At 43.2% G+C, this 15,480-nt stretch overlaps 1 protein-coding gene across 2 annotated transcripts in view; it reads right to left on the bottom strand.

The window, feature by feature from the left end:
• The window catches only part of LOC121920862 (CMRF35-like molecule 6), a 35,679-nt gene extending 20,700 nt beyond the window's left edge, over positions 1-14,979 (bottom strand). Inside the window, exons 1-8 of one of the 2 annotated variants that reach the window (XM_042448115.1) lie at positions 14,882-14,979; positions 9,967-10,308; positions 9,114-9,285; positions 5,895-6,004; positions 4,231-4,274; positions 2,956-2,994; positions 1,886-2,026; positions 715-792 (exon numbers count right to left, since the gene is read on the bottom strand). In XM_042448115.1, the coding sequence (XP_042304049.1) occupies positions 715-792; positions 1,886-2,026; positions 2,956-2,994; positions 4,231-4,274; positions 5,895-6,004; positions 9,114-9,285; positions 9,967-10,308; positions 14,882-14,930 (975 nt within the window). In that variant the 5' untranslated portion in view covers positions 14,931-14,979. Of the gene's footprint in view, positions 1-249; positions 793-1,885; positions 2,027-2,955; positions 2,995-4,230; positions 4,275-5,894; positions 6,005-9,113; positions 9,286-9,966; positions 10,309-14,881 lie in introns of those variants that run through there. The other variant, XM_042448114.1, reaches the window with a different exon arrangement.
• Between the last annotated feature and the right edge of the window lie 501 nt (positions 14,980-15,480).

Here is a 15,480-nt window from a genome sequence, read left to right as displayed (position 1 = left end):
CACGCTCTCAGGATAAACAGGTTGCCCTTACAATCTTGGGCATAACAAAGATGTTAAGGAACATATACTAATAGTACTACAGTAGTAACAATGGGGAAAAAGAAGCATATTACAGATAAAGAGTTTGGAAAAGTGGGGTTGATTGGGAGGCACAGAGATCGAATGGGATAAATAAGGGTAAGTGTATAATTAAAAAAGAGAAGATGCTGTAAACCAAAGCAGTTAAACAACAGAAGGCCCCAAGCAAACTCCATAAATTAAATAGTTAAAACCTAACCTGTTCATGCATTCTCTCGCTCTTTGACTTCAAGCACAAAGAAGAAGGAAGATGGAACCATTAATTTTCATCGAAGTTGCAATTCCACCTCCCAAATGTTGTGATTGGAGACTCCTAGCAAGTTTGTGGACCCTACACTCTCTCATCCCCATTTTTTCTCTCCCTCTTTCTGAAAGCCTGGATGTTTTCCACAGAACCCTCACTATTTTTGGTGCTGGACTCTACCTATCTGAAGATCTCATGAAGGTTTGGCTAGGTTGATGTCTGGCTCTGTTCCAAGGCCTCTTTGCATTGGGAAGCAGCTAAACCATTCCTCCTTATGTTTGGATTTTGGTCAGATCCAATGCACATCCCTTCTGGGCAGGCTTCTTGTTCACCTTTGCATATAAGGCCTCCTGAGAAGGTAGCTGCAAAGTTGCTTGGTTGGGGAGACTCACATTATCATAGATGGTCTGTTCCTGTGCATCTGAAAGACCCAGTGTGATATAAGGATCTTCATCTCTCTTCTCCACAGCCTGAAATAAAATAAGAGGAAAAATACAAGCAAGCTTTGATCCAAAGAAAGCCCCATTCAGCCTGTTGGTGCTAGTGTCAACTGGGCATGGCTTTCTCCCCTCCTCTCAGGAGATCCATGTTACTACTCTCTAACTTGGTCAGGGCTGGAGCTAAACATGGGAGGCAGTGGAACTAAGGTTACACCAAGTGTACTGTCACTCACTACAGACAGGTGGTGCATTAAATACATTTAATAATGTTTTAAATTAAATTAAATATTGTATGATTAATAACTACAAATATTGTTAATTATTAAGAAAAGGAATCTGATTCATGGGAGAGTAAGTCACAGAGCCATTGAGGGGTAGTGCTTAGGATGTTGGGTTAGGACTTGGGTGATACAGATTTTAGGCTCAACTGAGCCATGAAGCTCACTGGTTGACTTGAGGAATGCCATTCTCTTAGCCTGGCTTATTTCAGGAGATTGTTGTGAAAATAAAGTGGGAAAGAGCTCAATCAAGTACAACAGTGCTACTCAAAGTGATGATCCATGGACCAGTGGTGGTCCATGAGTCATTGGCTATCAGTCCTTTGTGGGCTTCCAGGAAAGAAAGAAACAATACTAGCCAATGGACATGAATATGGTACTGGTTCCTGTCACAGTGGGGGATGGGGGGGGGGGGGGGGGGAATTGTCCATCCCTCTCATCAGATACCTTGGGAAGCACTGATATGCACCATCTTGAGTTCATTGAATGAAAAAAAAAAGGGGGGGGAGGGATAAAATCAACTTATAACTAGTTTCAAGGATATGAGATTTCAGGGAAGATGACTGAACTGTTCCTGAGAGACCAGTCTCTCCCTTGCCTTGGTGACAAGAGAACTGGATGTGTTGACAGTTTTTAACAGATGGCAACAAACCCACTGGGTGACCTTGGGTAAGTCCCACTCTTTCAACCTTAGAGGATGACAATGGCAAACCACATTTGAAGAAACTTCCCAAGAAAGCCCTATGATAGGTTTGCCTTAGGATCACCATGCCAAGAAGTACTTGAAGGCATGCAACAACAAACAACGACAAAGTACACTGATTACACTATGCATTTCTTCTTACCTCTTCCTGAATGTGGATCTCATCATAGTTATATTCTGGCTGGACCTCAACAATCCGGTAGAGCCCTGTCCCTTCAGCATCTGGAGGGTGGTCTAGAATAGTGTCCTCTGTGTGGACATATTCTGTATTGTGTGTAGATACCTGGGCAAGAGGCAGGAAATGAACCAAACTTAGAAAGCAAATCACAGCAACAGACTAAAACTTTGAAAAGGGCAAGCGAGATGCAACTGGATCCTAAGCAAAGAAGCATCTGGCCCATTGGGTGAAATGCAACTTTACTCTGGAATCATACAGGTATAAAATAAGAGATGGGTTCTGAAATCTGTCTTTAGGTTTGTTTCTATTTATATTGTTCCATAGAGAAGCATACAAAACACTATACTCCTGGCATTAAATTAGATTTATATTGGCCAGCAGTTTAGTTAACATGCCACTAAGAACAAAGCTTTAAAAATGTGAAACCAATGTGTGTTGGAGTCCTGACAACACAAAAAGATGCACCGCAGTGAGAGTCTTTGTTATATACTGGCTTTAGCCACTTCTCCATCATCTCACTTCCCAGAAATAAGAATTTAGAACAAGGAAAGGGAATCTAACACTCTTCAGATGCTGTGGATAACAGCTCCTATCTGCCCCGACAAGCAAGACCAATGGCATCCTCCCCAGTACCAATGTTTGTGACCAAGTAATATTGGAGTGTGGTTAAGATGACAGAGGTTATTAATGAGGAACAATGAGTATGCTAGGAGAGGCTGCAGCTGTTTACTTTTTCCTGAGTCTATAGGGAAGTACATTATTTCACCCCTCCTCTTTCCTCCCCTCTTTGAGTTAATTGAGATCAAACTACTTTGAACTCAGTTTGAAGCAACTGTAGTAAGCTGGGAACAAAGGGCAAAAATGGAAGGAGGAGAGAGAAACTGCCTTTTGAAAAGCAGCTGAAAAAGAGGGACAACAGAGGATTAATTGGGACTATCCTTGCCAGATCAGGACATTTGAAGGGTACACAATGATCAAGGATTATGAGAACTGTTGGGAGTCAGTATATCAGAGAGGTACAGTTTACTGATTACCTTTCTGTTGAGCCAATTGGACAGCAGATGATAGATATTCTTAAAAAAAAATAGATATAAAGTTCAAATTAAATTAAATATGCATTAAATATTCCCAGTCAGTGTTAGAGAATGTATTGCACCTGTTTTGCAAGTATATTAGAATGTGCAGCTTCTGTTGTAAAATAACAATGGTTCCCTCCTGAAGGCATTTCCAGCTGGCTGCTTTTCCCCAAGGACAGCAGTGATACAAAGAATCAATATACTTCAAAACTGCAATCTATCTGTTGTATTGTGCCCATGTTATGCTGCTGGTCAAGGTAGACATGTGTTGCCATCCAATGGATACTTGGGTGGGATTAAAGCCCATTCAATAGAATGTACCTCTGGGAAGAATATAGATAGGATTGCACAGTAAAACATTGGACAGAACAGGTAGACCATTTGCCCAAGTTTAGAGGCCATACACATACTCTGCTACACCTAGAATGACCATGCTTCCCCCCCTGCTCCATTTTTTTAAAACCCTCAATTCCTTCCAGAAACCATGAAGGAGAATTTTGCCAGCTTTGTGTGTGTGTGGGGGGGGGGGGGGGGGGGGGGGGGAGAGGAGGGTGTTATGCTAATGCAATATAGGCTTTAAAAAAAACCCCTGGAGGTGACTAAAAAGAATTAATAGGTTTGGGTGTCTGTGTGCCTGCATCTGTGTGGAAGAGAAAATTCCTCTGGGTCTAAAGTAGCTCTGGGGGGCTTTAACAAGTTTGAGAGGGCAATGGAAAGGTGTATTGCAGTTGTTGGAGGACCACAAGGAGTATACTGTAATAGCAACAAATCAACAACAACAACAACAACAACAACACAGTATGAGGAAACATTAGAAACATGGTTTGAAAACAAAAAAGCACACAAGAGGGTTGTCAAAGAAAATGGCAACAGTGGGCACACACAGAGCTTGACTCATTGATTAATTTATTATGGTATTAATTGTAGTCATTTCACCCAACATTCTAGATTCCCAAGTTAATACTGAAGTTAATAATATGCTATAGTGATTGATGTCATTAGAATATGTTAGGGTGGATGACTCTGGGGTGAAACAGACAGGAAAAATAAAATGGCTTCCAGACGCTTTGAAGGTGGAGCATTTATATATCTAACGAAATATTCAAGTATAGTTTTAGTTATATTCTCCCTGTACAGTAAACCTTTCCTCTGATACTATGAAATCTTTTGGAAATTGGTGTTAAGACTGAATGCTATGAAGGTATGAAGGGATGATACGATAGTTTGCCTTACCATGACTGACATGTTCATTTCCTCTTTCCTTTGCAAACACGATCCTGAAATGGGGGCAGCAGACAGAAATCAGTGAGTCAAAATACACACAGGCACAACCAAAGATTTGAGCACTGGAATAGGACACTGGGAAACCAGGTTTCAAATCTCCACTTGGCCATGGAAACCAAGATAGTTCAGGATGGGAAGCAAGGGTGCCTCCTTTTCTGCCTGTAGTATTCTAGCTGGTCATGCAGCTTGCTTCAATTTGCAAACCTCAATTGACTTCAGTCAAATTGTAGCAAACTGCTGGAAAAGTGGGTGGCTGGGGATTAATATATTTATTTATTTAGCTCATCTTCCTCACTTCTCCACTGTGATATCATGAGGGCTCATCCCTATGACAGGACCAAGAGCCATGCCTAGGAATCAGGCTCTGCCCTGAAAATCTCAGGGTCTGGGATGATCCTGACCTGGCAACCCTAACAGGTATATAATTAAAGCCTGAAAACATAACGTCTTCCTTAAAAACAACAGCAAGATAGTTCACAACAGATATGCAAAAGGTTGCTCTTCCCTGAGACATAATGAGTAAGCCTGTTTTAAACGGGAGATCATGATGTTAGCAAATTGTCTTATTTTATTATTTTCCCATCACTTAGATTTTCTGTTCTTGGTGCCATTGTTGGGTTTTATACTATTTTAAAAGTATAATCTCCAGTTTATTGAATGCAATTTCCTCCATTTTTTTTTTTATACCAAGGAAGCAGATTTATTTCACAGCTCTACATCACCACTCCCATGTGGAGTGCAGGCTCTTTATGACAAGTAAATCTGAGGAAATTTTAAATTTTCTAACAACTGTGGTCTGCTGAATAAATCAAGTTTTCCTTAACAGTAGACTCACCAAATTCAGTTAAAATATTGATTTCTTAATTTATAAACTGAAAAGATTTCACACAGCTAGGAGATTTATGTTCAAAACAGAAAGCTTTAAAGAAATACATCTTTCTGGAACCACTACTTTTGCCTTCTTAATATTCCAGTGTGGATTGGCCTATTGCAACCAATAGTCCTGGCCCACCATCCATAGGTCTGACTCATCTCAAGATTTTGCTATCTGAGGTAGAGCAAATACAATCAGTGGAAACACAATCACAAAAATTATTAACTAAAAATGACTTGCTTTTTCATAACATTCCAGACTGTCTCACTCTGTTCGATGGTGGGACCAGTTAGTCCTCTTTCATGTACAGAGGTGGGAATCATGGCTCCTTTCCACCCTCTTTATCATTCACTATTCTGTCCAGGTCTTCTGGGATTTGCAGTCCAATATCATCATGTGGAGGGCCACATGATTTCCTCTCTCATTCTAGCAGTAAACCTGTCATGAAGACCTGCATCTTTTTCATGGTTAACATTTTATGCAAAACTAGGTTAAATTTTCCCTGTTTGGGCTTATTCTCAAGTATGCGTGAACAAGACTGTGACCATTCAGCCTAACGTATACGTATTCAGTGAGAACAGGTGTGCTCAATGGTGCTTCCTCCCAAGAAAGCAAGCTGTCTTTTACTTTCACTGAAAGAAACTGTAAAACTGTGACTGAAGGGAAAGGAAGTACAGGACAAAGGCGCAGCAATGAATTGACACACCATAATGCAACAATGTCAGAGTGTTGCTCTTACCTGTTCTCTTTTTCCTGGAAACTGCAACCAAGACCACAGCTGCAAGTAAGAGGAGACTAACCAGTGGAACTATGCAATATATCAAAAGTTGGACCTTTGCTTCCTCAGAACTGTTGACAAAAATTAATTTTGTTAAAAAAAGCACACACACACTCACAATGCCAATTTTCATTATGTATTCTCTTCTTTAGAAAGACAGTATCCTCATTTCCACATCTTCCCTTTAAAGGACATTTTCTTGAAGAAATACACTGTTCATACACAACAAGCACAAAAAAACCCATCCAGATAATACACCTGTTGTGTCTATGACCTGTTTTAAACAGAAGTCAAGCAGAATTGTGCCACAATCAGCAACACAATGACTGGTGAGCTGAGCATGGCATAAAACACTTATTTGGGCTGATTAATGAAACAATGGGACATCCAGCATTCCATAATTTGTAAGCCAGTTCTTTAAAAAGACTGGACAATTCAGATTCAGTGATCAATAGATTATGCAAACTGTTTAATACAAAGAGATTTAATTGTGTATAATTATGGCTGATAAAAAGATCCACATCACTCCTTTTTTCTTGACCATATAATGTACCATACTTTGGCACAAATGAGCTCTATATGACTATTTGGGCATATGTTCCTTTCTACACCTCCCATGATCCATTTTTACACTGTTTCATAATATATTCCAAAATGTTTGTAATTTTACAGAACCTCAATGAAATTCATAATATGTACATGTAGATTCAATGAGAGGACAAAGCACCAGGAACATCATGTTATGTTATGTTATGTTATGAGGGGCAAAACCTGCTAATACTGCTGTTGGTCCCTTTTTAATGTGGAACAATTGACTAACAAAGGGGGTGAGGGAGAACTTGGAAAATGGTTTTAGTTGACAAAGGAAACACAATATTTGTGTGTATGTAGAAATGTTTGCATGAGAAAGGATCAGCATAAGATGATGGACAAGTCACTTTGATTCCAAAGTGACCCCTCATTTTGGTGAAATTGGAAAAAAAGCGAATCCACAGAATTCACTTTCAAGCTCACTTCGATTTCACTTCAAATTGGTCTGGTGTGAAAGATCACTCCGATGTCACCCCCCTTGGCCCCCTGCATGCTGCTCCTTCATCCCCCTCCTCCTCCTTCATGCCATATCGTCCTCTCTGCCACCCTGGCACACATCCCATCATCCCCTGACTGCTCGTGTATCCCCATCTCATCCTCTCTGCCACCCTGGCACACATCCCATCATCCCCTGACTGCTCCTGTATCCCCATCTCATCCTCTCTGCCACCCTGCAACATATCCCACCATCCCCTGACTGCTCCTTTAGCCCGATCCTGGCTCCAGTGACCCCCTGCAACCTATCCCATCATCCCTTAACTGCTCCTTCAGCTCAATCCTGGCTCCAGTGACCCCCTGCGACCTATCTCATCTTCCCTGGATTGCTCCTTCAGCCCGATCCTGGCTCCAGTGACCACTTGCGACCTATGCCCTCATCCCCTGACTGCTCCTTCAGTCCGATCCTGGCTCCAGTGACCCCCTGCGACCTAACCCATCATCCCCTGACTGCTCCTTCAGCCCAATGAAGGATGACAGCTAAGGAGGGGGCTGGGAAGGAGGACAGCGTCCAGACCTCCACTGAGTATGCGCAAGGGTCCCAATTCAAATTGTTGAATCTGCATGGTATGGACCGGTGTGGTAACACAATTTGGACTCACTTCCCTTTGCTTGAATCTGCATCACGTGACTTGCCTTGGATTCGATTCCCCCTCGATTCGGAAGGGCAATGGAAGCTGAACCAGGAGTCACCCTGGATCTGAGCTGCAAAAAGCCCTGTGTGATAAACCTCTGACACTCTTAGGGATGTTTCCACTCCTCTTCCTACCCCCACTCTTCTCTGAGACCATTCTAGCAGCCATTCAGATATGTTTTTGATTCGAATAAGCCAACCTACACATTCCAGGTTTGTTAAACACATTATTTTTTCATCAGAACTGGATCTCTTAGCATGCTGTTGCTGAGACATGCTCACCAGCCTGCACTTCCATCCCAAGGGTGCTGACGGCCCCTGGGAGAAACTGTCCCCAACTGGGTGTATTCAGGCAGCGGTGGTGGTGGCAGTGGGGCAATGTCTCCCACTACTCCCTGGAGCTGCTGGCTACCAAGAGACTGTGCAGGTGGGTGGAAATGAAAGAGAGAAGGAGAGGGAGAGGAAGAGGGAGGGAGAGAGAGAGAGAGAGAGAGAGTCCTCCTCTCCCCTCATCGGAAAGGAAAGATGCAGCCGGGCATGCAGGGTTAAATCCTGGGTTTATTCATATCGTTAGTCACGCTACCAATGATGCAAATCTTTTTTAAAACCCTGGAAAAAAAACCCTCAGTATTGATTATTCCAGGTCAAGTGGGGTTTTTGACAGGCTCCCCCCAAAACTGAATTGGGTGCACTCAGGATGCATATGAACAACAAAGATTCAACCCAGATTCATCCCGGATTATTTTCGCTTTCTGAATAGCCTCTTAGACATGTAGCTACATTAGAACAGCTCTCTCAGTAACTTTCCTATCTTAGGCGCGCTACAGACCACCCAAAAGCAGGCGGTTTGCCGCCGCCACCATTAGCTGCGCTGAGAAGCCCCAGCGGCCAGACCGCGAGGCGCGCACTCACAGTGTCGCTTCTGCTGCGCGACGTCCAGACGCTGTGCGTCTGAGACGTAAAGATGTTGGTGCCCGTGTGGACGGGCGCTGCCATTTACTACGTGCTCTGTGCGTACTAGGGACAGGGCCAGTTAGGAAGATAAGACCCTTTCTAACCCTAGCACACCCCTTCCTAACCCTAGTACGTGCGGAGCGCGTACTAAATGGCGGTCTGTAACGCACCATTGAATGGAGTTCCTATAATAAAGACTTATAAATAGTTTGCTCTTAAGCCATTGGTGTCTTTCCTTCTTAGAATCGTTGACTGCCACACTGTACTAATTATAATACCTCTAAGTAGTCTTATCTGGAGAGACATCCAGAGTCTGTCATATCAGTGCCAACATCACATAGCAGAAAGTTTTCCAGCAATCTCTCAATTTAATTTGACAACTCAGTCAGTAATCCAAATGCTTGGATGTTTCTGATGAAAAGTGGATCTTGAAAGCATTTCATGGTAACTAATTCTACCTAGCAAGGAGTTCACATTGTTACCCAGAGGGAAAAAACAATACTTACTCTGGGGGAGTGAGGTGAGGGCTGGTATTGGATTCATCTGTGTTCTCTGAATGAATGATGGAGGGAGTTACTGGTTTTTCAGTAGCTGGTAGCTTTTCTTCTTGTTCAGCAGTTGATAGCCTTCCTGATGGTTCAATAATTGTTGGTCCTTCTTCTGGTTCTAAGGTGGGAGCTAAAGACAAACACTGGAGAGGATCAGAACAAAAAAGGCTGGTTCTGATCATTCTTGGTATTAAAAAAAATATACTAACTGCAATCCTGGATCAAGAAACATAGCTAGATCTCTGTGTAGCTGCATCTCCCAATTTTACTCCCCACAACCTTTCATGTAGCTCAGTTCCCACTTCCCAACCCAGCCATTTCCATGTTGCTGGAGAACAGAGGGATGTGTGGGGATTAATCCAGCACTTTTCCCCATAGGTAGATGTGCTGTGAAAGGCATCTCCAGAATATTTGCAGATGTCTATTGCATTGTGTCCAACTGCAGGGAAAGAGCTGTGTACATCCCTGCCCATCTCTCTGTTCTCCAGCTACAAGGAAATGGCTGTGTTGTGGGGGACAGGGGGGTATTGTACAGTTTAAAAGAGAGGTTTTGAGAAGACTTCTGTTTGTTACATGGTTGGAACAGAATTCTGATCTGTAACATAACTGTAAATGTAAATTGGTGTCATACTCAGCCCATTGTAATTCGTGAAAAGGACACCAGCCACAATGTGCTACTGCATGAACAGGAAAGCTTCATTTATGCTGGAGATATTTAACTCTTCCACTTACACCAAAATACGCATGCAGTTGCAATTCCTCATCCTTCCATTTTTATCATTACAGTAAGAGAAGAAGTAGAAATGTTTACCTGGGTATACAGTCACTTTAACATCGTGTGTTAAATCAGGAAAAACACGTCTTATACCACACCGATAATGACCAATATCTTCTAATGTCAGGTTTTCCATGATCACTTGGAAGTACTGGTTTTTTTCATTGTCTTGGATAGAGATTCTGTTGTCTTTCACCTTTTTGTCTAATTTTGATCTAACTAACACATTACAAGAGATCCTAAAGATGTTCCAGATTTTTTGAAATTTGCACCAATATTTAGAGTTATTTTCATAGCCTTTGTCATAATGGCAGCACACAGAGAGTGATCCTCCTATGTAACCATTCACGTTGTTTGGACCATTGAGTGCCCAGCAACCTGTGGAAAGCAAAAGAAAGTGTAGGTACTGATCATCCATCCTTTGCTATACAGTCATGCCTGTGTCGTGCCAAATACATTGCTTGCCCTTGCATATTCAGTAAGTCTTTGCGCCCATATATGTGCCCCCACTCGTTCCTCCATACATTTTGGTCAGCAAAGGAGATTCTGCTGCTTTGTCTGCCTCTAGGAACAGAGTAGCAGTACTGGGCATGACATTCTCAACAAGGTCTCTCTGGGCTTTCCTCACCTCTGAACAAAATGTGAAGTCTGAAGGGAAAATTTGTGATGTTCTGAACTGGCACAGAAATGAAAAAAGATATCTACAGTGAACCCGCTCTATACACGGGCATACCATACATGGCTTCCGGTTTATGCAGAAGCTGCACAGCAATTAAATGAATGGCGCACACACTCACGCACGTGCCACCCCATCGCAAGCATGAACCCCATTATACCGAATGGGGCTCGAGCATACACATTATTCGCCTTATGCCAGGGGTGGAGGCTGTCTGGAATGGATCCCTCGTGTAAGGCAAGGCTCCACTGTATTTAATTCTTCTACCAAGGACCATGTGACACTCATCACACACTCAAACCAAGAACACTTTGGGAAACATATGTTTGCCCTGGGCCATTTTCATTGGATGGATGGAAAGGTGGACTCAGCCAACCCTTGTTTCCTTGTGAACCAGATGAGCAGTTGTGACTGGAGCCCAGTGACTGGAGCCCACTGGCAGCTTGTGGGATGGAGAGCAGGCCTTGCCAATGCCAAATACAGCAAATGTCCTCCCAACTCATGCTTCCTTGCAAAGATCACATGGTTGATACAGAGGAATGCAATATAATGTTGACCTTTCAAGGGTCTGGCATGGACCCTCCTTCATAGAAATAATGAATAGGTAGGCTTCCTAATCCCCTCTTTCTGGCCAGCCAACTGAATGGAAAAGAAAATCCAATCCAGCAGACCAAACCAGGACCAGCAATAATTTCTGATTGTTTTGGCATCAAGTGAAAAAGAGAATCCTTGAATCAATGTGCTACACTTTCCAAAAATAATCTACATGTCCTGCACACGTGTTTAATGTACGCTAACTGAAAGGTTTGTGGGGTAGTGGTCAAATGAGGCACCAAGAATCTGGGGTGGTTTGGGAGTGCTCCCTATCATTCTTTATTCCTTAAAGTCATGTTTCTGTAGCAGTGAGCAGAACACATATGAGTAGTATATGTCAGGTACTTTCTTTTCTTCAGCATTAGAATATGAGCCAATGGATTCAGATTACAAGAAAAGAAATTCCACCTAAACATTAAGAAGAGCTTATTTTAATGTAAGGACTGTTTGATATAGGACAGACTGCCTTGGAGAGTGGTGGACTGTTTAGACAGAGTTTGGATGGGCCTCTTTCAAAGGTTCTGTAGCTGTATATTCCTGCATGGCAGGGGTTTGGACTAGATAGCCTTTGTGGCATCTTCCAATTTTAAGATTCTATGATTGTGTGATTCTATGAATTAGTTTTGTCAACTTGCCAGGTGTGCATATTTTCTCCCACTCTATATATGAATGAATGAATGAATGAATCTTTATTTGTATTCCGCTATTCCCATGATCACAGCAGTTTACAACAGTAATAAAAACCTACCGAAACTACAAAATCCAATAGAAAGAAATCCCCCCCACATTAAACAATAAGTACAGCAATAAAAATATCCATCATTCAATCACAGTTAAAACAGTTAAAAACCAAAGCACCAATTACATCCAACACAATACAGCAACACAAGGGGAGAAGAATGGAATTAGGGAACATGGGGGAAAGCTTGACGAAAGAGGTGAGTCTTTAGATTTTTCCTGAAAGACTCCAAGGAGGGGGCTGAGCGGAGCTCATCAGGCAGAGAGTTCCAGGTCTGCGGGGCCGAAGCAGAAAAAGCCCTATGTGCAGACACCACATATCTCTTATCAGGGACTCTCAAAAGTTGTTTCCCACCCAACCTGAGAGTGCGGGGCGGATTGTATGGAGAGAGGCGGTCCTCCAAGTACCCTGGGCCCAAGCCATTTAGGGCTTTATAGGTAAAAACCAACACCTTGTATTGCGCCCGGAAGCGGACTGGCAGCCAATGAAGATCTTTCAATACCGGTGTTACTGTATATGGCTGGCTCTGGAGTTGCCAGCGACCAGCCTAGCTGCCATATTCTGGACCAATTGTAGCTTTCGAGTTTGGTACAAGGGATTGCCCAATGTAGAGTGCATTACAGAAGTCAAGTCGAGGGGTTACCAGTGCATGTACCACTGTTTCAAGGTCCCCCCGGCCCAGGAAGGGTCGCAGCTGGCATATCAGCCGAAGCTGATAACAGGCACTTCTAACTGTCGCATCCACCTGAGAAGTCAGGTGAAGCGATGAGTCCAGAAGCACACCCAGACTGCGAACTGTGTCCTTCACGGGAAGCGTGACCCCATTTAGGACAGGTGGAAAAATTTCCATCCCTGGACCAGGGGAACCTATCACAAATACTTCCGTTTTCTCTGGATTCAGGCTGAGTCTATTTTCCCTCATCCAGCCCATTACCGACTCCAGACAGGCATTTAGAGGAGAGATGCCATCTCTAGTCACTGCATCAGTCGGAGACACAGAGAAGACTATTTGGGTGTCATCAGCGTACTGATAACACTGCACCCCGTGTCTCTGGATGATCTCTCCCAGCAGCTTCATGTAAATGTTAAATAGCATAGGGGACAAGATCGCTCCCTGAGGGACCTCAGATGTAAGGGCCCTCTTATCGGAGCGACAGTACCCCAGCTCCACCATCTGGAATCTACTTGAGGGGTAGGAACGGAACCACTGCAGAGCAGTGCCCCCGATACCCAACTCCCCCAGGCGATCCAGAAGGATACCATGGTCAATGGTATCGAAGACCGCTGAGATGTCCAAAAGCACTAACAGGGACACGCTCCCCCGTCCATGCCCAGACAGAGATCATCGACTAAGGCGACCATGGCAGTCTCAACCCCATAGCCCGCCCAGAAGCCGGTTTGAAATGGGTCTAGAAAATCCGTATCCTCCAAGATCTCCTGCAGCTGGGAGGCAACCGCTCTCTTGATCACCTTTCCTAGAAATGGCAGCAGTGAAACAGGCCGATAATTATTTTGAATTAGGGGGTCAAGGGAGGGCTTTTTTAATAGAGGTTTTACAATGGCCGTTTTTAGACTGAATGGAAATCGGCCCTCCCTGAGAGATGAATTGACAATTCGGCGCAACATCTCTGTTACCACCATTCCCCCTTGAACTGCCAGCCATGAAGGACAGGGATCGAGAGAGCATGTCGTCTTCCTAACACTACTGAGGATCTTGTCCACATCCTCGGTACTTATAGACTCAAAATGATCCAGTACAACTGAGTCCACGGAAGCTGTGGATGCCTCTACTCTCGATTCTGAACAAATAACAGCGTCAAGATCAGCCCTTATCTGAGAGATTTTATCCGCGAAGAAGTTATTAAATTCGTCACAGCAGGCTTTCGATGACTCCAGTATTGGGTTCAGGGGGGGAGCCAACTGAGTAAGCTCTCTATATAGGACTTCCAATGTGTGTCAGCAACACCAGAAATGCAAAAGTTGTGGGGATGGTGATGAGATGAGATGTTCAGTTTTAACAATGGCCATTGTGGGTCAAAGGTGGGAGGAAGCATATTGCCCAAAGTCAAGGGGAGTAGAAAACCATATGAATGGTGCAGCGAGTTATTGGAATGAAGTGTGATATTGGCTGGTAACCAGAGAGATGTCATAAAATGGGCAACTGATCCCTCATGAGGCTGGAGTGCTAACTAGTGCTATATGTGTAGCGTGCCAGGAAATCATTATCTCTGTTCAACCCACTGTCAATGCACTGGAGTTTGTAGATTTATTCTGATGCTGCTGTTTCACTTTCCAATCTACAAATCTCTTCCCAATCTACAAAAGAAAATGAAAACTTCCAAGGAAGATAGGAAAGAGAAACAGCAGAACTGGGATATATCTGCAAATTCCAATCCACTGGCACTGGGTTAAACAGAGACAATGGTTTCTAGAGACTTCACATTTTATAACACTGGTTAACACCCTAGCCTCAGGAGGAATCTCTTGCCCATTTTATCACCTGTCGTTCCTGGTTCCCAGCCTGCATCATACCATACTCCAGTAAATCCCTCCACTATTTCTTTCTACCTTTTGGCATCAGGTGTTTCGTCAATACATTTTCAGAATCACTGGGCATTCCATGACAATTGCTCAGCACCTTTATTTATGAAACCCTGCTTTACCCTTAAAAATCACACCCTTGATATCATACATCTCTCATCCCAGCAGTGTAGTGTAGTGGTTTGACTGGGACTTAGGAAAGCCAGAGTCTAATTCCCATGAATACTTACAGTTCATGGGTGGTGCTGAGTCTCTAATTGTCCCTCAGCCAGACTTATTTCACAGGATTGCTATGAGAAAACAGTGGGGACGAGGGCATCAGTGAATGCCACCTTGAGTTCATAAGAGAGAAGGAGGGAACAACATATAAATGTAACTAATAACAAATAATAAATCAATACCTGGAATTAGCACCCAGCTCAGAAGAGTAAACCTCTTCAGCAGTCTCATGTTTCTGCTTCCCTTCTCGCCCCGAAGCTTAAGAAGTTATAGATGAACTCTTCTGTCCCAGGATGTTCAAGACAGTCTGATAGATTGTGTGGTTCAAAATCCAGAAGATTAGCCCATATTATGAGATCAGAAAACAGAGCAATTTAACTTTCTTGAAAAATGAAGTGGAAAAGGATGCTGCTGCTGCTGCTTCTTTGCAATTTCTTGATCATGTGCTGCTGTGGTTAGTGTATTTCCCCTTTTTTATTTTGAGAACGAGAGTAATAAGCTACCATCTGTTTTGTTTGATCAGATGAAAATAACATTGAACACAGCATCCTATTCACAAGAACAGCTGGCAGGATGGCCATGGGAAGTTCAAAACTGGAGCACAGGAGGAAGAGTCAGCACTAGAGCTCTCCAGCAGAGAATTCAACATTCCTCACCAAACTATAAATCCCAGGATGTCATAAGTTGGAGTTCTGGCAGTTAAAATGGTCTCAGACTGCTATAGTATAGAGCTGTTGGTAAAATGCAAGAAAGAAGAGGAAGTGGATGCAGTGGCATCACT

This window comes from Sceloporus undulatus, chromosome 2 (genome assembly GCF_019175285.1).
Source record: "Sceloporus undulatus isolate JIND9_A2432 ecotype Alabama chromosome 2, SceUnd_v1.1, whole genome shotgun sequence".
NCBI lineage: Eukaryota > Metazoa > Chordata > Lepidosauria > Squamata > Phrynosomatidae > Sceloporus > Sceloporus undulatus.
The sequence above is the reverse complement of the archived record's forward strand: the minus strand, read 5'-3'. Positions and strand labels throughout refer to the sequence as shown.